This window comes from Mastacembelus armatus, chromosome 17, assembly GCF_900324485.2.
Source record: "Mastacembelus armatus chromosome 17, fMasArm1.2, whole genome shotgun sequence".
Taxonomy (NCBI): domain Eukaryota; kingdom Metazoa; phylum Chordata; class Actinopteri; order Synbranchiformes; family Mastacembelidae; genus Mastacembelus; species Mastacembelus armatus.
Window position 1 is genome coordinate 7,596,680 of NC_046649.1, and position 19,805 is coordinate 7,616,484.

Consider the following 19,805-nt stretch of genomic DNA (forward strand, 5'->3'; position numbering starts at 1 on the left):
CAAACTCCTGTTTGAAATCGTGCAGTTAGCAGGTTGCACGCTGTGACGCGAAGCGCATTGTGGGAAATTGTGTTTTCAGTGGAGGGAACGGTCTGATTGGCCACTATGTGACCTTTCACGCGTCACGTGGTTTAAAAACTCCAGGAGGATGGCGCGGAAACTTGTCACACTGATACGGTGAAGCTCTGACGTTTTTAAAGATTATTTTGCGTTCCCCTCGTGCTGCACTGACATTGTCAAGCAGGTTACATCAGCTGAGGTGCACTTTGTTACTGCTCCACCTTTCCTGCAGCTCATCCTTTAGTTTTGATACCACGAAGTATAAATAATAATAAAAAAACATTCCCCTTCGGTCATGAGTGGGCTGGAGGTGCGGCTCATTGGGGACGGAGATGTCCTGGAGCATATCGTGGACAAACAGGAGGGTAAGGACAATACAGTCACTTTACCTGCGCTGAAAAATGTAACTTTATGAGTAGGGACCTCTCTCTCACCGGCCCCCTGTGTGTTGGTGTGTACCCAGGTGTGCAGAGCAGCAGGGGCTCTGTTCAGAAGATGGTCACGTTTAAGAGCCCAGCTAGACGACGGGTCAGAGAGGACGCAGACCACGATGGGGATGAAAATGGAGACTTCGATGAGCAGAATTACGTCCAGGCTCTGGGAGCAGACGATACAGAAGGTATTCGCATATATAACTGCATGACCTCATCTTGGCTATTTTTGTTGAACCTTAATAACAGAAAGGCTTCCCCTGGCAGCTGTGTGATGCATAACAATGTCCAGTATAATACACAACAGCTATACAGTAAATCTTGACTTCATTAAGATTATAATGTCTTTATTAAGCTTACAAAACAGCCCCAGTTCCATCTATTGCAGCCTGAATTAGTTGAAAAATGTGAATGTGAATAATTGTAAGGGGTTTTGTATTTTTTGTTGGTTTTACAGAGGATGAGGAGGGCATGTCCAGAGTGTCTGGATCCTCCATATTCACTTTTCAGAAAGTCAGACGTGGCCACAGTATGGCTCAGACTGGTGAGAACCTCTACTGCTCCCTCTCTTTTTCAAACCCATCCAACACATTTTCAGCTGTTGTGTAGATTTATTAGATGACTAATAACCTGGGATTCTGGATGTTTTTGTGTTTCGTAAAATATAGCAAATGAGTTGGCACGGACACCTGGGAAAAGTGTGACATTCAGTGCGACCCCCTACGTTGAGCCTTCCACTCCAACTCGAACAGGCCGCAGTGAGTACAACTCTGTGTTGTTAGAGCCATCATAACCTATGTCCATGTTCATACACACAAGTCTATTTTTTTCCCCTCTTCCTCTTGATCTAGACCACAGAGGTGAAAGCAGGACACCACAGAGGGTGAGGATGGGAACAAATTGTTGCATTTCTTATATAAATGTCAGACCCAGCAACCTCTGTTGATGGGATTATCTTTTTTTTTTTTTTTTTTAGTTAAACTGGTTTGGTGGATTTGCTGTAGCATCAGAGATGCTATGTTATCTCAGTGTTACCTCTGCATTTCTTTATGACAGAGCAAAAAAGTCCAGTTTGTCTCTACTACTCCACACAGACTCAGGAAGAGAATGACAAGTGAGTTTAATATGCAATGAGTCACTTTCCATGTTAAACTTGCCAAAGTGTGTAAAATCAGACATTAGCTATGATCTCAAGCTGTTTTCTTTTTTTCAGCACCGAGCCTGCGCTCAGACAGCGATAGTGAGCTCTCACCGTCAGACTCTGGGGAGGAGGAGGATGAAGATGGGATGGAGGAAGAACAGAAAATAAAAGAAGATAAGGAAAACTTAAAGACTCCAAGAACACCTAGTAAAGGTTTATCTGCAGCTCTCTACAAGACTCCTGCCAAGAAGAACAAAAACACTCCAGAACCCCTAAACCAGCCCAGTATGGTTGAAGAGTATTTTGAGGCCCATGGCAGTTCAAAAGTCTTAACTTCTGACCGCACCCTTGAGCGTTTACACATCCCAAAACTTGACAGGGTTGGTATAGAACAGCAAATTATTAAACTGTATTAAATTTACTGCTTCCCCTGAGTTTTGAGGTTAATTTTCCCTTATTTTGTGGTTGCAGGAGACACTGGTCCAGCTTTTAGAAGGAAAACCATCAAGCTATTCCAAAGAGATCCAGCAGCTCCACAGTAAACACCAAAAGCACTTCAGTAAATGGATGTTACAGTTGCAGTAAGTGTGTTTCTCTTCACTTTTCTTTACTGAATACTTTTTGACTTTTGCATGTTAAAACTGACAGAAAATGTCTGCGTGTAGGTTGGGTTTCAGTGTGCTGGTCTATGGTTTGGGCAGCAAAAAAGCTCTGCTGGAGGACTTCCGTGTGTCTTACTTGTCTCAAGAAATGCACCTCGTGGTTAATGGATTCTTCCCGTCCATTACTCTTAAATCGGTCAGTACAGACAAGCCTGTTTTAAAGATGAAACTTGAACTAAAGCAGATGTGACACTTGTACAAGTTGAAATATTGGAGGAACACTGGAAGAGTATCGATAAGTTTGGGTTTTCTTTTTTTGCTTTATATATTCTTTCATTCCAGATCTTAAATGCCCTGACTTGTGAGATTCTGGAGCACCAGGGAAGTTTCAGAACACCCTCAGACCAGATCCAGTTCATCAGTCAGACTTTTAAAAACAGTGAGTATGTCTCAGTTTTCTCAAACTTATATATGAATCCTGTGTTTCACAATTAACTGTGTCTTTGCAGGCCCAGATCTCCATGTGTATCTGATAATTCATAATATTGACGGGCCAATGCTGCGTGGAGAGAAGACCCAGAGTGCACTGGGGCAGCTGGCATCTCTACCCAACCTGCACTTGGTGGCTTCTTTAGACCACATCAATGCTCCATTGGGTCGGTGTTTGTAAGATGTGTCTGTGAACTGCAGTTTTAATTATTGTGAAATATCATTGAAGTTGAATCTTTCCTGTGCGTTCCCAGTGTGGGACCAGTTTAAACAGAGCCAGTTTAACTGGCTGTGGTGGGAGTGCGTGACGTTCCAGCACTATGCAGAGGAGACATCGTATGAAAACTCTCTCCTGGTGCAGCAAACTGGCGCTCTTGCTCTGTCCTCTCTCACACACGTGCTCCGCAGCTTGACACCCAATGCAAGGTACTATATACACGCCTTTACAACCAGCTATTAAAAGGTTAATGAATCACCTGTTTAGTTTTTTTTTTTTCATGGTTGTCACTTTCCTTTATTCAGAGGAATTTTCAAACTGCTGGTGAATTTTCAGCTGGAAAACAAGGACAATCCTTCATATTCAGGTACACACACACACATACAAAACTTAAAAACCACCGAACAGATTTTATCCCCAAAATGTGACTTGGTTGCTATAAGATTGTACTGTTTTTCTGCCACTGTGTGCAGGATTGTCATTCCATGATTTCTACCAGCGTTGTCGAGAGGCATTCTTGGTGAACTCTGACCTCACGCTGAGGACACAGCTGACTGAGTTCAGAGACCACAAACTTATACGGACACGCAAGGTAGAGCTCAATTTAAATTTAAAAGCCTCAAATCCTATTTGGTGCCATAACTCTCTGCAGACTCTAGTGTTTCACACCTAAACGTAGTCCTGTGATTGACCAGGGTGCAGATGGAGTGGAGTACCTAATTGTTGCAGTGGATGCAAGCACATTGATGGATTTCGTGGAGAACGAGGAAGGTGACTGAGAAGAGATGACTTTAGATCCCAGCACACTGATTTTGGTTACATCAGATTAAAACAAGACATGAGCCCAGATTACAGGCCCTGCACAATTTAAATTAATTATTGTTCAAATATATTGATTTGTCCAGGAAATTCTGTGTAATATTATGATATCCTCAGTCTGCTGAATGTCTGTGTCTTCACCTAATAGCTGCTTAATTAAAATCACAGAGGTAACATTACATTTCAGTGTCTTGTCTTTAATTATAGAAATAGATTTACATTTAGCAAAACATACATTCTTTTTGTTCTTGCACGGCAGGTAGGCATGCTGCTAAAAAACCAGCATAATTTGCTGCACCTCCACATGCCAAAACCACTACAAAAAGGTAAATTGTGGATTATGCGTATTGCAGTCAGAAGGTAATGAGAAAAGGGGGGTGTTAATCATAATAAAGTGTTAGGATTCTGTTTCTGAAATCCAAGCAGGTGGTTTGGCTTTAGAAATGGGAGTAGGTGTGAGGTGTTTAGCCTTGAATACATGTGGTGAAATGTTTTAGTGTTGGATGTCTACAGTTTTCTGGGTCTGCAGTGAATCCTTTAGCATTTCTGAGTCAAGTGTGTAACTCTGAAGTCTGTTTTGTGTAGCTGTGTGTACAATGTGAAGCTCCTCTTCATCCAAATCCTTGAGCAACAGCAGAATTGCATCAAGAGTGTGTGTCTGAAAGTACCATCAAAGTGCTGAGTTAACAGAACATTCAAAATCAAAACGTACAGAGCAGAGATAGGAGGCTACCTTTTTCATAGATGATTTCATTTCTCTGGTTGATGGAGAAGAAAGAGAGGGGAACTTATCTCTGGACAGGGGTTTCATTCCCAACTCCTCCCTGATTTTACTAAAAACAAAGGGAAATAGGGAAATCAATATTTAATTTCTACATTAGTCTGACAGATCAGGTCTGTAAGTCTTACTTGGTCTCCTCCATGTTGTAGTTGAGCGGGTCATTCTCTGTCTCTGCATCTGGAAGTCCATTTGAGGACAGCTGACTTTGGACACTGCCTGGGGGGGTAGTGACCTCTTCACCCTCCATGAGCGCTAGTGCAATCTCATCCTCTGTCACTACTGCACACACAAAACATTGTACATACACTGATATGAACTGTTTGAAAGCTCAATGGACATATGGGTGAGACTGTCCCACGATCAAGAATAAACCTGAAAACATTAACATTAAGTCAATATGTAAACAAAAAATGGTAATTTAGAAATATAGAATTTTATGACACCTGGGCGAACTAATTGCTGAAACTGATGTGATATGATCAGAAGCTATAGAACATAGACCAAACGGACCCTGAGGTCAACATACAGGTGTGTTTTACTACAACAATTTCCAATCCACATCTATGAAGTGGGTTTTATCCAAACCATCTTAAATGCAGCACAATCTTTTGAACGCCTCTGTTCCAACTGGAGGGTGTGGCAAAGACGCTGCATGCTCACCCTGGTTGTCCAGCTTCTGGAGGTGAGGCAGGCATCGCAGCACTGTGAGCCGATACTGCCCGTAGTCAGCTCCACAGCAGGGGTTCTCAGCCAGCCAGAGCACCCTGAGGTGTTTCAGTGGGCGCAGGTGAGAGAGCTCAGAGAGTGAGGGAATCATGTTTCTCCTCAGGTAGAGCTCGCACAGAGACAGACAGCCGGCCAGAGGAGCGAGGGACGAGATGCTGTTCACACTACACAAACAAAGGGCAGAACATCACAGTACATCTAAAATGAATGACAGCCTCAAGTCAGTGGTAACAGTGACCTGGCTGAGAAATAGCAAGAATATTAAACAGACCTACCTGAGAGTCAGCACCTTAATGTTGGGTATCTGAGAGAAGATAGAGATCTGGACAGACAGGATATAGGCAAACTCTTATATTATATCAGACAGATAATCCATTTTAAAATAAATTCTCATAATAAAAAGTAAGCATGAGCATTAATCGAGGCTTCTGTGTCAGACCACATATTATACTTACTAATTTGATGACTACTTACATCAGTTATGTTGCAGCCCCTGCAAAAATGAAATGTAACGTTACCACAAATATGAAATAAACAAGCTGCCCCGACCTCGACCATCATCGTGGAAACTACATTTACCAACACTTACCAGCAGTTCAGTTTCTTCACGCTTTCCAAGTCGGAGGCCTTAGCCTTAGCCAGGACCAGTTTCCGTGTTAGCTTCATAGCACACCACCTAACGTGGTCGATAAGAAAGACTATTTTAATGCGCTATATCTGCACAAACAACAGAGCCCGCATTATAACAAGCTAAGTGCACAAACATTTCAACTCAGCTGCAAGGATGTTGACGCCACATCACAAATACGCATGCGCCCATCTACTGAAGCGTCCTTAGTTACGGGCTGCTAGTTCCTCTTTAACTGCCTTACACGAAGACTTTTTGTTACTGTTTGTTTATCAAATATAACAGAAATACCAGAAAACAAATATGCCACTATCGTTTTTATGTGGAGTTTTATTTTAATTTGTAACGACTCGCATTTAAAAAAAAAAAAAAAACTCAAAGCCCCACAATGCATCGTAAACGGCTGGGGTAAATTGCGCCTGCGCGTTAAGCAATCCCTCTTTGGACCTACGTCTCCACTGAAACGATGGTGAGCCAGATAGTCTCCTTTGTAATCCGCGTCAATCTAACGTTTTCTGTGCTGTAAATGATATCAACACACATGTCGGTGTGTTTTTGTGTCCATGTCTATCAGACCAGAGTCATTATTGTGTTGCTGTTGAGCTTGAGTCAACAGCAAGAATGATGTTTTCATATGTCCAATGGAGACAGAAATGGCTGCCACCATTGCTATACGCACTGAGCCCAAGAGCCGGGCGGGCTCGTCTGGTTAGCTTGCTGTTAAATGCTAGCTAAATCCCGAATCCGTTTGTCCTTTCGATGACCCTATGGTTTCAGTGGAAGTGACAGCGAGGTGCTTCATTTCTCAATAGTTTGTCTCCTCCAAACTCAGCTCAGAGTTGATTGGGCTGAAGTTAGCTAGGTGGCTAGCTCGGCTAGAGGAGCTTCTGTGGCTCCGCGGATTAAACCGGGACAGAAGCTGATTCGTGTTTCTGGTATAAAAGGCCTCACAGATTCCTGCCCTTGTGTAACTCAGTTGTTCTCCTGTACGTTTAGCTGTCAAAGTAGTTTCGCAGGATGTCGCAGACCTTGTATAAGGAGTTATCTGAACTATCTGAACATCCTGAGAGACACTGCACAGGTGATACCTTGTACCTGCAAGTAATAACTGAGCTGTTAGTGGTATTAGCCCAGTATATCAGACGTGGCTTCTGGTTTTAGCTACTGCATTAAAGTTGCATTCTGTGTTCTGGAGTCTGAGCTTGTCTTCATGTCTTCATGTCATCCACAGGCCAAACGCACCAAGAAGGTGGGGATTGTTGGTAAATATGGCACGCGTTATGGCGCGTCGCTGAGGAAGATGGTGAAGAAAATTGAAATCTCCCAGCATGCTAAATACACCTGCTCTTTCTGTGGCAAGGTAAGGACAACTCTAGGGATGTGCTGTAGATTAATGACAAGTTTATGCAGAGAACATTGAACACAATATAAATGTTTACTCCAGTCACAGGCACTGACATTATTGTTTGAAGTACATGCAAATACAGTGATGATTTGTTGATGCTTCTGGGCAAAATGAAACCTTATTTTGAAAATAATATTAATGTGCTAAAAATGTATACTTGCAGACAAAGATGAAGAGGAGGGCTGTTGGTATCTGGCACTGTGGTTCCTGCAAGAAAACAGTGGCTGGAGGCGCCTGGACTTACAAGTAGGTTTTGATTGTTGCTTTGCTGTAACCCTTCCATGCAGCAGCATGTAGTCAATCAAATAGAGATTGTAATTGATTGTGTTCAATATAATTATCTTTGTGCTCTGATGGCTGTTTAAATTAAATGTCAATCAAATGACCACCCTGCTGAAATGGTTCAGTAAAGTGAAATTTAAAAACCAGCTATTCAAGAAATTAATCAACCCACATTTTTTTCAGTGAGTCGGTGAATGTTCACAATATAGTAACTTACAACACCCTGACAAAAACAAGGAGTAGGTGTTGGCTACTATCAATCGTGATCAGCATCTACATGGTTAATGTCTTCCTTCATGCTGTTTAGGTACAAATTGCAGTGTATAGTTATGAGATATTTGCTTTCTCTAGAACAGCTGTTTCATTTTTCTATTAAGAAATTGGACGTAATCACTCTTGATTGACACCCTTGGGTTGGGAGTGCTGTGTTCAGTGAAATGAAGAAAGCGTTCACATCTCAATTGAGAGAACCATAACTCATCCAGTGTAAAGTGTAATTGATCTATTATAGTCCTGTGCTTGCCAGGCCACAGTATGGAAAATGAAGATTGGACAGCTTTGCTAACCCACTGCAAAATACCTAAAGTCAATATTATTATAAACAAAATTAGCATAAAGCAGTGGAGCTATCCTGGCAGGCATCTAATTGCAAATATACTGTGAGGGATTGTAGTCTGAAAACCTTTTTTTAATTAAGACAATGCAGCATAAGGATGATTCATCAGTTGAAATATAGACTTAGGTAGTAGAAACCTTTGTTACTGTAATCTAAAGCTTCACATGCCTGTGTGCTACAGCTAAATGTTGCAATGAGTAGAACAGTTTAAGTAGTTCACAGTTTAAAACATTTTTAATTACCCAAACACCATCTTCATTTGTATGTAGATTGATCAGTGAAACCTGAATGAGTTATAGTAAACATTGTTGCCTGATTGTAAATTGAGCAACAAAAAACAAGTTGCAGCCTTCGACATATGGTGCATGGGAAGTTTATTGGTGTGTGAGTATTAATTAATGGACCAGGATTTTGTTTCTGAAGTTTGCTTTTCTGTTGCAGCACAACTTCTGCTGTCACAGTCAAGTCTGCGATCAGGAGACTGAAGGAGCTGAAGGACCAGTAAACCAGTGCCATGATCACTGGTGGATTTGGGACTCTGTTTTCTATATATAAATGTTCTGGAAATGGCCCCAGAATCCATAAATAAAGCTGTCAGAAGAGGAGCCTTTGTTTGTGTCTTTGTACATTTGATCTGCAATGTAGCAGGAAAATCACACCTTGACTGCTGAAGAACATATCTCAGCAGTTCTGATTGTGAGACATCTGCACTGGAGCTCATGCTGCTATTAAAATTGTACCCTTTTTTTTTTTTTTTTTCCTTTTCTTTTTTTGTCATTACACAGCAGCACTGCTCCGTTCCAGCTAATTAAAGGAATAACAAATATGGGCCTTCTCACTGATGACAGAAATGTGCGGTATTAACACCTGTGGTCAATAAAGCTGAAGCTTTTCAGTCTCCTGTAGTTCACAGATTAAAAGAATTCTTTGGATGGGGGGGGTATTTGATAAAAGATCAATAGAACAATATCTGCTTCTTACCTAAAATGTGATACTTGTGTAGAGATCAAATATGGAGTGGTTTTTCACAGCTGATATAGAACTTAACTGTAATAGCATAAATTGCTGCTTTAGATGTGTCAGTTCAATATGATGGCTTTGCTGTGTCCATTATGTTAATATGTAGGCACAGTATCTACACACATGCAGAACATGCATCAACCATGTCCCTCCCACCAAATCATCCCCTCCATGCTGAAACCTGAAACCACTGACATTAACTAAAAAAACTGCAGGCAAATGTAAGAAATTCTCACTGAAAAAAAACTTTGGCAAAAAATTCAGACTGTCCTTGGAAAAACAGTTGAAAAAATGTAATTTTAGATGGATTTTTCAATACTGATTTTATTTTATTTTATTTTATTTGTCAATACAGTTATTTCAATGCCAATGTTTCCTTTTTGAGATTGTTTGGTTTTTAATGCCAAAAATTATCAGTTGGCCTGGATTCACATATTTCGGTAGTTTTTTTTTTGTGTGTTATCACTTTGATGGAGACCAGAGCAATGTAATTAAATCTGACATTGATAACACTTCATCAATATTAAGTAAGCTTTTAAAGTTTTTATCTTCAGATATGGACATATCTAGAATCAAGCAAGCATGTGTACAAACATGACAATCATGACAATTCAAGGTGCAGGACTATTGGACGCCTTAAAAATATTCTTGTTTCTGGTAAGCTTTTACTAAATGCTTAGCTTTGATTATGGACAAAAAATCTAAATAACTGAACTTTGAAACAAATAATACCTTGCGTCAGGCCATTCAGGCATGGACAGGTCATGAGAAATTGGATCCCTGGGCAGTCATGTAAAAGGACTTGACCACATGTCAATTTTTGTGTCTTTTTGTGACTGTTTTGCATCCTTCCTCTGGAGTTTGTTGTTTTTAGAGTTTTCAATACAGAGGTTAACAGTCCCTTCACAGATTTCCTTTAGGGCCCCCTGACCACTTGGGCCCCTAGGTCTGTACCCAGTAGGCCAATCAGTAATCCAAACATGCATTTAGGTACAGGTAAAATATATCACTGGAAAAGAGTGAGTAGTATCATATAGTAATAGAAAAAAAATCCTTTTATTGAGGCAGTTAAAGCTGCAGAAACTTGCCTTTGTCTCTGTATTACAGTGATACATGAGCACAGCTGCCATTATGGACTGGCAATGAGTGACTGGTTTTAGTGGTTATGTATGTATGTATGGGTATGTAGGCAGATGTCTGTCTATGATTAAAAGAACCATAACACATTAAATTTACAACCAATTGCCCAATTTGTTTTTTTTACAAATGTCAGATTTGTTCCAAAACACTTGGCTTGTACAATGTAACACTCATAACACCCATATTTCTAAAATGTTTAAGATCAAGTTACGCTTGGTAATTTATGAAAAAAAAAATCTTTTGTTATTAATAACAAACAATTGAATTTCATATATATAGAAACCACGGAAACTATATAACTACAACCATGGGTTACTAAATCTGAATATTCACTACATAAATATAATCATTATTTATTTATTTTTCACCTGAAATATTTTTCTCATTTACATTTAATTTCACCCATGGGTGCACGTCAACTGCCGGAAAACGTCCAGCAGGGGGCGAAGTGTCGTATTTTGCCCTCAGTGGGATCAACAACCAAAGATGGCGGGTTCCAGTGTTTTCAGACCGGGCTTGTTCAACCATAAAGTGGCGATAGTGACAGGTGGGGGGACTGGTATCGGTAAAGCTATCGCTGCAGAGCTTCTGGAGCTGGGTGAGTGAAATGGTTTGTGAAACACAGTGGACATTTTGTTTGTTCACTGAGTAACAGCTGACTGACTAGAGACAGGTGAACTTTGACACACACCTGTAAATCTGGAGGCTGAGTCGTGGCAACTGGACAACTAACTAGTTTTTAGGTCCAGACGTTTCTTCCAAGTAGCTTCTTCCACTGAAGGTTGTCGTTTCTGAATAAATACGGATACAAATTTGCTTCAAATGGAAGTCTCAGGACTTTCAGTCAGCACTGGCACTATTGCAGTTTTGTCATGCTATTCTGTCTTCAGGCTGCAATGTGGTGATCTCCAGCAGAAAGGCAGAGAGGCTGGAGGCAGCGGCTCAGGAGATGAGACAACAAATCCCTCCCTCCAGCCCTGCCTGTGTCATCCCTCTGCCATGCAACATCCGCAGTGAGGACGAGGTGTGCCCACACACACACACACACACACACACACACGTGTTCAGCCTCTGAAACTGCTGCTTCTTGTAATTGTGGGAATGGTTTGACTTTGCAATGTTGTTTCAATTCCCTGTGGGGCAGGTGAAGGGTCTCGTATCGTCAGTGCTGCAGCAGTTTGGCAGGATAGACTTTCTGGTGAACAATGGAGGAGGGCAATTCAGCAGCCCGGTGGAGCACATGTCCTATAAAGGCTGGAAGGCTGTGATAGACACCAACCTGACTGGAACCTTTACCTGCTGCAAGGAGGGTAAGCTGCAGATGGGAAACTCTGGCTCAGAGTGTGTATGAGCTGTCTTAGTGACTGCGCTGCTGACATCTCCACACAGTATACACTGCATGGATGAAAGAGCATGGAGGGGTGATCGTCAACATTATCGCTGATATGTGGAAAGGCTTCCCAGGCATGGCGTAAGCACTGCCTCCCTCCAGAATTCACACAAATGTACAAACCGACTCCTCCTGTTCCTTATTCTGAAACGCTGTCTCGTCTCCTCGACAGCCACACAGGAGCAGCAAGGTCAGCAGTGGATAACTTAACAAAGAGTCTGGCCATCGAGTGGGCGGTCTCAGGGGTTCGAGTTAATGCTGTTGCACCTGTATGTGCGGCTCATGAGTTAGTACACATTCATATGTTTTTTGTTATGTGGTAATTTCAAGTCTGTGCATTTGGTCGGTTACAGGGTACAATCTTTTCCAAAACTGCAATGGAGAACTACAAGGAGCTTGGACCAAATCTCTTCAAGATGTCTGTTCCTTTCAGCCCAGCAAAGAGGCTGGGAGTGCCAGAAGAGGTGTGTATGAACTTAGTGACAGCTGCAATAAACTGAGGAATGGCCAGCATGAATATCAGAGCATCTTTGTTATACTTGGAGTCTGTTAAGATGTGTTTTTGGAAGTAGCCTGTAAGTGGAATGATTTGAAGGTTGTTTATGGGATTTTTAAGTGTTTTGACAAAGTCCATATTCTTTACTTCACCAAATCTTCTTGTAAATTGTCGTAAATGTCGTAGATAGAACTGAGCTATAATATAATATCCTTAATAGTTTCTTCAAATGTGAGTACACACAGTACGTCATGGCATCTGTTTAGTCTGGAAAAATCCCCTTAAGTGATAAACTAATATACACCACCTGTGGGAGTCACACAGTAGCCACTTTAAGTGCAATATTTGTGAACACAAACACATTCTCAAGGTCAGAAGAAGAAGAAATATTGTCATTGGTTGTCACTGAATAGAATCTGAGCTTTTACAGAATCATCTGATATCAACATTCGTATCTTTCAATAATCATGACATAACAACCCCCTGACGGTGGTAACAAGAAATTACCATTATAATCTTCATAAAAATGGTAGTTTATTACATAGCTATTGTAATAAATTGCATATGATAGTACAGGTAGGCCTAATAAAGTGACCACTCACTGTATATAACAGTTTGGACAGCAATATAATATTTCCTTCATAAATTACACTTCTGATTAAACACCCTACATTGCAGTAAGTGGTGATAAAAAGATCAGTTTGACAAAGCAAAAGTAAATACTTGATAATAACAGCTATTGAAACAGGTGATGTGCTGTGTTTCTGTCGTCACGTTGCAGCATCAGAGAGCATAGTAACTGTTTCTCTTTTGTTTGTTTGCTTTTTTTTTGTTCAGATCTCATCAGCAGTATGTTTTCTGCTCTCTCCTGCCGCCTCCTACATCTCAGGAGCCACACTGAGAATTGACGCTGGACAAAGTCTGTACCGCTCTATGTGGGAAATACCCAGTATGTACACCTTGGTAATGCACACATGCTATAAATCCACACTTTAGTCCTTATAGTCTGTTTTCTACTAAATTCATGTGGCTGTTTGTCTCCAGACCATAGTGCATGGCCCAAGGCACCAGATGGAGAGAACCAGGAGGCTCTGAAGGACCTACTCAAACCTCAAAGCAAACTCTAATACGGTTTTGTGACATAGTCTGAGACTGGTGTAGAAATTAACACTTTGCCAGTCAGTATAACTGTATTATCAATTTTTCTTTGATAATTTTATATCAATTCAATGTCCCTGGGGCTGTTTCAAAGTTAGGAGCCATTTGACAAGCTTTTATGTTTTTACTGTGGACCTCAGGGTAGCTTCCTGCAGTGTTACAGCAATTTTTTTTTCAAACCGCTCTCCAGAGCTAGGATCATGTAGAATATCCTAGCTCAGTGTGATCCTAGTGTGATTCAAAGGTTTGTGGTATTGATTGAGATAACGCAATGCATTGAGAACAGATGTGTTACAATGGTGTTTGATTTACAGTTACAAAAATATTGCTTTTATCATATGAATGTAAAATGTTAAATAAATTAAATACTGATTTTGATTTTTAAACTAATTTTTGTATAACATGAAATGTGAGAAATGTTTTCTTTATTTTTATGCTGTTGGAATAACTATCATGATCCTTTTGAAAATGAAAAAAAAAAACTGGGTAATAAGACATTTTTTTTGCCTCCACCTGATGTTTGATAATGCAATAGTAGATAGACCTTTAATTTAGTGATCCCTTGCAATCCTGAACAGGAATAAATATAGAAACATCTGGATTAATAATTCTACATTATTAATATTGGGGTTTTTTAATACTGAAAAGGTAAGGCTTTACGGTTCGACTAAACAAGAATGAATAAACATATGAGTACATTTTCTTGTATACCGAAGGAAATCGTGTTCGCCATATAAGAGGGTGTTTTGTCCAGGGTGTTTTACCGTAGTTTTACCGTAAAGCATTACTAAGTGTCGGAAGAATTAATTCGCAGCAACAGAGGTCACAATAAACCAGGTATCAAACCTTCTCTTAATATCGCCTTTAATTTTAATATTTGGATTCTCGCTTAATTGCTGTGGGTTATAGCACATCTTCCATGTATGAAGGTGTGCGAAGTGTGTCTTAGAACAAGCGCTGCATTGTTTTCTGTCTAGCTAGCGAGATGATGTAGCGGGCTAATGAGTGCTAACAGCTAGTTAGCTGAAGATATGTTTAAGTAACATTTCACAAATGTTATTTATTATTTACACTTGACTTTCCCTCTGGTCAGCGGGACAGAGACAAGATTGTTCCGGTGTGTTTTGGTTTGTATCGGACCAATACACATGAATCAACACTGACATTAAAATAATAATTTTTGTGATAATCTAAAAAGGATCTAAATTGCCCCTGGCTCCAATGTGTGCAGCAATTACAAAGTCAGAAATATTTCACATATAGTTTTTAAAACCAATGGGAACATAGTGCTGCTCAGGAAATACATTTATCAATCTTACCGTAAAAGTCACAATTTAGTCTGAACCAGTGCTAGTGCAAGGTACTTAAAATTATCCCAGTTTATCCCAAATGTAATTGTTAGAAGTATCCAAGGTAATAGCCATAAATTGCTGTAAAAATGTACATACGGGCCAGCACACTGACTTTCATAATTATAGGACCTATACATCCACCTGAAGTACTTGTGTTTTACAGTGAGCACCAAAATATGGGAGGCAATTTTAAGATTATTGTGTAATGTATACCAAGCTGGCACATGTGCCTCACACATAATTAGCATTTTAATTTAAGACCATTTTGCCCAGATTAATAACATTAAGTAAGAGAAATAAGATGCTGCTGTGGTGAAACTGAACCAAAAGAAGAGATAGTTACAATGCAAGTTAATCACTAAAACTTTGTCAAGTTGTGTTCAGGAACCTTACTAGAGGAACTAACTTCACCCAATATAAAATTTAGACATGTGATCCTAATCTCAAGCCATGTTGGCATATCTGGGCTCCAACAAGATCTTTTGGAGTTTATATGCTGTGTCTTGTACCTTTACTGCAATTCATGAATGGAAATACAGTACAGTGGTTTAAATGACTCTTTACTGTACATCAAAGAAAATATATTTGACACTGGATTGAGAATGCGTATTAATGTGTGGTTTATAGTAACACTTTGATTGAATGTTTGATTTAAATTATAATTAGAAATCAGATTCTCATATACTGGTAACAAAAGATGCAGAAAATGAGGTGTCTACATGTAGGCTAAGGCTAATTAATTAACATTAAAGAAACCACTACATGGATCTGTTTTTTAGCATGGGGGGTGACCACGGCCACAGCAAGATGTCTTTGCCAGACTGGCGGCTGTGGAAGACAGAGGGAACACCACTGGAGTTCACACAGAAGAGGCTGGCAGCCCGGGGCCTCAAGGACCCATGGGCACGGTCAGTATTTATACCTACAAGAGATTTTGGTATCCAGTATGATTTCTAACACTGATCCCTCTCCTCTCTCTGTCTCTCTCTCTCTGTCTCCAGGAATGAGGCATGGAGATACGCTGGTGGCTTTGCTCGTCCTGTGACTCTGTCAGAAGTGCTGTTCAAAGGATTCAAGTGGGGATTTGCTGCTTTTACTGTTGCTCTGGCTATTGAATACACCTTTTTCCCCCCAAAGAAGGGCGGCCACTGATGTTCATCATTGCCAAGCACAAACCTCACCCAACAGTGTAATAATAAACTGTATTTTCTGTTTATTAAAGGTGTGTTTGATCACCACATGGCTTCACTTTTCCTTCTTCACCCTGACACACGTTTCAACCATAACTTTACTCTGCATCTGTATTTTAGGGATAATGAGTGTTAAACTCCCATAATAGTGTTGTTGCTGAGATGAATGTGCACATGTAGTAATTAGTTAGTCCTGCTTCCTCTTCCTGCCCAGTTTTTGGAGGCATATTTTGAAACACTTCACTGTGACTACTATAAAAACCAGCACTACAGTAGCCAACAGCGCTATGACGTCGAGGTTGAAGTACTGGAGCCAGTTGAGGTCGTGGGCAACAGATTTAAGATGTTTTGCCCCTTTGTGGCGCATCACAAATTCTGTCCAGTACACTGAAAGGTCGAGTGGGTCAACTGGCCGGTCTCGATGGAGGACTGACAGCTTCTGAACACACTCTCTGTATCTGGACACACACAGGTGGACCAGATCAAAATCATAAGACTTAAGACAGTATTAAAATGCACATCCCAAAACAAACAACAACAATGTGAGAGACCACATGACCCCTCACCTGGTGTCATTGATGACTTCATTCAGTGCCCAAAGGAGGCTTTCTGTAGAGATGGAACAAATATCCAAGATGACTCCTGCTCCCCTGCTTGCCAGCTTCTGTGCGTTATCGGGCTGGTCCCAAACAAATGGCACCATCACCATGGGAACAGCATTACACAGTCCCTCAAAGAGACCATGTGACCCAGCGTGAGTGATGAAAGCCCGAGCTCCAGGGTGTGCTAAGACACAAACATGCAAAATTAGTTGTACTGGCAAATACTGGTATTGTTGGATATTACAACACAGGGCATTCACAGACCTAGTAGGTCGTTCTGAGGCACCCATTTATTTATCTTCACATTGTTTGGGACATTGTTGGGAATCTGCCCAGTGTATCTCCAAATCACCTATCAAAGAAGGTGTCATTTATTGATGCTAGAATGAGTGCATTGTTGTATTATGTAAAAGGCATCTGTTTATGTCTTCACATACTTTCTGTGGAATCTGTCTGAAGGCCTCTAGGAAAACACAAGTGGTCTCTACTGGCATTTCTGACACCATGGAGCCCAGAGTGAACACCACAAACCCATGCTCTCCTGACACCCAGGACTCCAGATCCTGCAAAAACACAAACCCAGTGTAGTAGATCTGGTACGTCCATCTTCCTATTCATTCCTATGTTTTCCTACGTTCAAATTAATGAGATGAAGTAGGAACGATGTGAAGAAAATAAATACATTTTCCAGACCAGAAAACATTATGAAGCCTTACCTCAGGCAGGGGATTCCTCACGTTGCAGTTGATGCCACCAACTAGCACTATATTAGGCATGAGAGGTCGTGGGAACTCCAGTGTGAAGTCAATCCTGTTTAATCACAGTATCATAATATTTATCTGAACATGAGTCTTTTGACTGTTTCTCTCAATGTGATTCAGTAACTTAAAAATTCATTAAGAAATTCTGCAGTAAATGTTTTTTCTGACCTTTTTGTGTAATAGTATGTGTGTTCTTCAACACAGAACAATCCAATCTGTGTATTCTCCCAAACATCAACATATAACCTTTGTACATGTTACCTCAGTAGCCAAATGGCAGAGTCAGACAGCACTTGAGTTAGGGTAACCTCCTCTCCCAGGAATTGATAGGCTATGTGGTCAAAGTGCCAGTACAGCAGTTGGCAAAGCAGCGGCTCCAGTAAAGCCACCTGTGGGTCAGAGGTATCACAGGACAATAAACAAATGCTCTACTGAGGAGTTTAGGTTATGTGTTCATGTGAGTTAAATGTTAACAAATTTCAACTTTTTACCAGAAGCCATAAATCAGAGACAAGCAGTCATGTTGTTTTAATTTAGCTAAGGAAGCTACAGGACTTTTAAAGTAGAGTAAAGCAAATGTGGCTACAATAGCTCACCAAAGTGTTGACAGCTCTCTCCTTAAAGCTCATTTTATCTGTGTATCCAGTGAAAAAGCGAGGCACGTATGAGGGCGGGGATGGGCAGCCTGCAGACTGCATATCCAGGGAACATGGAATTCCCCTCAGCAAATTAATAGTGGGGATACCTGAAAGCAATTTAGCAAAGAGAGGTGAGCAGATTTACAGACACACAAACACAGATAATCCACGTGTTACAGAGCTCACCTAGTTTCCGTGCTATTAATGAGCCTGTGGGCACCACTGGGTCTGTCAAGACTGCATCAAATCTCTGCAGAATGAAAGACAGTAAAGTAGAATAGAGGGGTTAACATTCAGCAGTGTCACAGCTGAAATTAAAAACATTCACTTTTCCTTCTCTTCATTCACACGTGCATGGCTCATACAGAAGAGGCATGTCAGTGTTTGACTTTGACTAAAAATTTGTAATACCACCTAAGAGACCTTTAAACATGGACCTGACTCCAGAGACCCCTAAGCATGTCCTGTAGTTTCTTTGAAATAACAGAAATCCAAACAGATTCTCTTTATTATTTTGCAAAATATAAGATTAAATAGATAATAAATTCAAATGCCTCACAGTTTTATAGATTGCAGTGCTTTTGTATTAAACTCTATTGCATTGTACAGTTGATCTCAGTGTCGTGTTTGGCCCTGACCTGCTGTGCCAGATGGGAGATGAGACTGTCATTGAACAGGAGGCTCTCTGCAGTGGTGTAGATAAAACCAATGGATTTCTTTATTTGTGAGAAATGTGAACTTATGTTCTCCAGGAAATTCTTTGCAGATTTTTTCATTACGTCTTTACGTGAGGCCAAAAAAGAGTCAACATAATCCTTGTCATAAGGAACAGGATAGGTCACAGTGTTGTAGTGTTTTCCTGGGCCCATTCGCATCGTAATCTCCGGCATCACAACTGTAACTCCGTGTCCACGGCGACCCATTTCTTGGGCCATAGCCTTTATGCCGATCCAGTGACTCCCATCCATGGGCACCACCAGCAAGTTACCCAAGAAGGCTGGAGAAACGGTGCCACTTTTAGGATTGGTGTCATTGGCCTCAGCCTCTTCTGTCTTCATGTGCTCCTCTGTCCTGGAGCTCTTCTTATCTACAGCAGCATTTACCTGCTTTTCCATGTTTAGCAGCAGGAACACAAACACCGCTGCTTTCCACATTGTGTCTACAGCTCACTGAGTCCTACACTGAGAAAAAGGTGGGCCACGTTAGGTAAAACTGGACTAAGTTACCACCTCTACCCTGTGCTGTGAATGTCTCTATAAGTCGCCTCTTTCCTTCCAGCTCCTCTCTCTGACTCCTGGTTGTTGAAATGCCTCCGTGAATTAACAGAGTTGTGTGTTCAAAGTCCTCACAGTGTAGCAGTTGGAGCTTATAAGTTATTGTCCATGGTTGAGTTATTCTGTAATTTAATATTTTAACATTTTTCACACTGCATGTGAGGGAGTGGGCAAAGGTTGAGCAGAAGAAAAGGCAGTGTTTATATGCACCGCACTGATCTTATCATTCTTCACTGTTGGCAGTAATCAGGCATTAACACAATCCCATCCTTTATTTTGAAGTATTTCCTGTTCTTGGTGTGTCTCTTAATTGAGTTATTTTTAATTTTGTTAATCAGTGTCTGATTGTTTTCACCTAGTGTTTTCAATTTAAGCCTGAGCTTCCCGTTGGCTTGTTGGCTCGTCTTGTCTTGTTTTCTTCGTCTTGCCTGTCTTCTTGCTTTGTCTCTTTGTTGTCCAGAAAGCCAGTTACCTTGCGTTCCTGTGAGAGTTACCTCGTCATCTTATTCTTGATTGTGTTCTGTGTTTTGTTGACTATCCCTGTGCGATTTGTGTTTTTGTTTTTCCAATAAACGGTCCATCCCAGC

At 40.8% G+C, this 19,805-nt stretch overlaps 6 protein-coding genes across 7 annotated transcripts; 4 read left to right on the forward strand and 2 right to left on the reverse strand.

The window, feature by feature from the left end:
- Positions 1-152: 152 nt before the first annotated feature.
- On the forward strand, positions 153-3,940 carry orc2 (origin recognition complex, subunit 2). Its single transcript, XM_026314526.1, has 15 exons — positions 153-425; positions 524-679; positions 949-1,035; positions 1,160-1,249; positions 1,343-1,374; positions 1,548-1,605; positions 1,705-2,012; positions 2,104-2,213; positions 2,298-2,430; positions 2,577-2,673; positions 2,744-2,890; positions 2,978-3,149; positions 3,246-3,307; positions 3,414-3,532; positions 3,636-3,940. The coding sequence occupies exons 1-15, from the start codon at positions 356-358 to the stop codon at positions 3,717-3,719; spliced, it is 1,725 nt and encodes a 574-aa protein (XP_026170311.1). The 5' UTR covers positions 153-355; the 3' UTR covers positions 3,720-3,940.
- cfap410 (cilia and flagella associated protein 410) lies at positions 3,936-6,058 on the reverse strand. Its single transcript, XM_026314529.1, has 7 exons — positions 5,856-6,058; positions 5,741-5,759; positions 5,542-5,588; positions 5,201-5,430; positions 4,669-4,819; positions 4,493-4,592; positions 3,936-4,417 (listed from the first exon to the last, which is right to left on the reverse strand). Exons 1-7 carry the CDS (start codon positions 5,930-5,932, stop codon positions 4,253-4,255), a joined length of 789 nt encoding a protein of 262 aa, XP_026170314.1. The 5' UTR covers positions 5,933-6,058; the 3' UTR covers positions 3,936-4,252.
- Positions 6,059-6,295: 237 nt separating this feature from the next.
- Positions 6,296-8,802, forward strand: rpl37a (ribosomal protein L37a). Its single transcript, XM_026314530.1, has 4 exons — positions 6,296-6,363; positions 7,126-7,254; positions 7,463-7,545; positions 8,639-8,802. The coding sequence occupies exons 1-4, from the start codon at positions 6,361-6,363 to the stop codon at positions 8,700-8,702; spliced, it is 279 nt and encodes a 92-aa protein (XP_026170315.1). The 5' UTR covers positions 6,296-6,360; the 3' UTR covers positions 8,703-8,802.
- A 2,005-nt stretch (positions 8,803-10,807) lies between these two features.
- Positions 10,808-13,611, forward strand: pecr (peroxisomal trans-2-enoyl-CoA reductase). Its single transcript, XM_026314528.2, has 8 exons — positions 10,808-10,955; positions 11,248-11,381; positions 11,502-11,667; positions 11,747-11,828; positions 11,920-12,016; positions 12,101-12,211; positions 13,081-13,192; positions 13,288-13,611. Exons 1-8 carry the CDS (start codon positions 10,844-10,846, stop codon positions 13,368-13,370), a joined length of 897 nt encoding a protein of 298 aa, XP_026170313.1. The 5' UTR covers positions 10,808-10,843; the 3' UTR covers positions 13,371-13,611.
- A 558-nt stretch (positions 13,612-14,169) lies between these two features.
- Positions 14,170-15,991, forward strand: LOC113134710 (NADH dehydrogenase [ubiquinone] 1 beta subcomplex subunit 3). Its single transcript, XM_026314196.1, has 3 exons — positions 14,170-14,238; positions 15,533-15,661; positions 15,755-15,991. Exons 2-3 carry the CDS (start codon positions 15,534-15,536, stop codon positions 15,903-15,905), a joined length of 279 nt encoding a protein of 92 aa, XP_026169981.1. The 5' UTR covers positions 14,170-14,238; position 15,533; the 3' UTR covers positions 15,906-15,991.
- On the reverse strand, positions 15,297-19,291 carry LOC113134709 (UDP-glucuronosyltransferase 1-1-like). 2 transcript variants are annotated; one of them, XM_026314194.2, is made up of 9 exons: positions 18,583-19,291; positions 18,131-18,194; positions 17,903-18,051; positions 17,568-17,695; positions 17,262-17,355; positions 16,983-17,108; positions 16,810-16,897; positions 16,510-16,729; positions 15,297-16,401 (listed from the first exon to the last, which is right to left on the reverse strand). In XM_026314194.2, exons 1-9 carry the CDS (start codon positions 19,096-19,098, stop codon positions 16,131-16,133), a joined length of 1,656 nt encoding a protein of 551 aa, XP_026169979.1. In that variant the 5' UTR covers positions 19,099-19,291; the 3' UTR covers positions 15,297-16,130. The 2 variants fall into 2 exon arrangements, with proteins under 2 accessions (XP_026169979.1, XP_026169980.1); XM_026314195.2 differs by lacking the exons at positions 17,568-17,695; positions 17,903-18,051; positions 18,131-18,194; positions 18,583-19,291 and adding an exon at positions 17,475-17,521.
- Between the last annotated feature and the right edge of the window lie 514 nt (positions 19,292-19,805).

Excerpts from the sequence above, each read along its gene's own strand:
- pecr (XM_026314528.2), top strand. The coding sequence starts at position 10,844 with ATGGCGGGTTCCAGTGTTTTCAGACCGGGCTTGTTCAACCATAAAGTG. Across the intron at positions 10,956-11,247 it reads TGCAGAGCTTCTGGAGCTGG|GCTGCAATGTGGTGATCTCC; the intron begins GTGAGTGAAATG and ends TTCTGTCTTCAG. Across the intron at positions 12,212-13,080 it reads GGCTGGGAGTGCCAGAAGAG|ATCTCATCAGCAGTATGTTT; the intron begins GTGTGTATGAAC and ends TTTTTTGTTCAG.
- rpl37a (XM_026314530.1), top strand. Across the intron at positions 7,255-7,462 it reads CCTGCTCTTTCTGTGGCAAG|ACAAAGATGAAGAGGAGGGC; the intron begins GTAAGGACAACT and ends GTATACTTGCAG. Across the intron at positions 7,546-8,638 it reads GGAGGCGCCTGGACTTACAA|CACAACTTCTGCTGTCACAG; the intron begins GTAGGTTTTGAT and ends TTTCTGTTGCAG.
- LOC113134709 (XM_026314194.2), bottom strand. The coding sequence starts at position 19,098 with ATGTGGAAAGCAGCGGTGTTTGTGTTCCTGCTGCTAAACATGGAAAAG. Across the intron at positions 17,696-17,902 it reads AGAGAGCTGTCAACACTTTG|GTGGCTTTACTGGAGCCGCT; the intron begins GTGAGCTATTGT and ends TCTGACCCACAG. Across the intron at positions 16,898-16,982 it reads TCAGACAGATTCCACAGAAA|GTGATTTGGAGATACACTGG; the intron begins GTATGTGAAGAC and ends CTTCTTTGATAG.
- LOC113134710 (XM_026314196.1), top strand. The coding sequence starts at position 15,534 with ATGGGGGGTGACCACGGCCACAGCAAGATGTCTTTGCCAGACTGGCGG. Across the intron at positions 15,662-15,754 it reads CTCAAGGACCCATGGGCACG|GAATGAGGCATGGAGATACG; the intron begins GTCAGTATTTAT and ends CTCTGTCTCCAG.
- orc2 (XM_026314526.1), top strand. The coding sequence starts at position 356 with ATGAGTGGGCTGGAGGTGCGGCTCATTGGGGACGGAGATGTCCTGGAG. Across the intron at positions 1,375-1,547 it reads AAAGCAGGACACCACAGAGG|AGCAAAAAAGTCCAGTTTGT; the intron begins GTGAGGATGGGA and ends TCTTTATGACAG. Across the intron at positions 2,013-2,103 it reads ACATCCCAAAACTTGACAGG|GAGACACTGGTCCAGCTTTT; the intron begins GTTGGTATAGAA and ends TTGTGGTTGCAG.
- cfap410 (XM_026314529.1), bottom strand. The coding sequence starts at position 5,932 with ATGAAGCTAACACGGAAACTGGTCCTGGCTAAGGCTAAGGCCTCCGAC. Across the intron at positions 4,820-5,200 it reads CCAGAAGCTGGACAACCAGG|TAGTGACAGAGGATGAGATT; the intron begins GTGAGCATGCAG and ends TTGTGTGTGCAG. Across the intron at positions 4,418-4,492 it reads TGAAATCATCTATGAAAAAG|ACACACACTCTTGATGCAAT; the intron begins GTAGCCTCCTAT and ends TGGTACTTTCAG.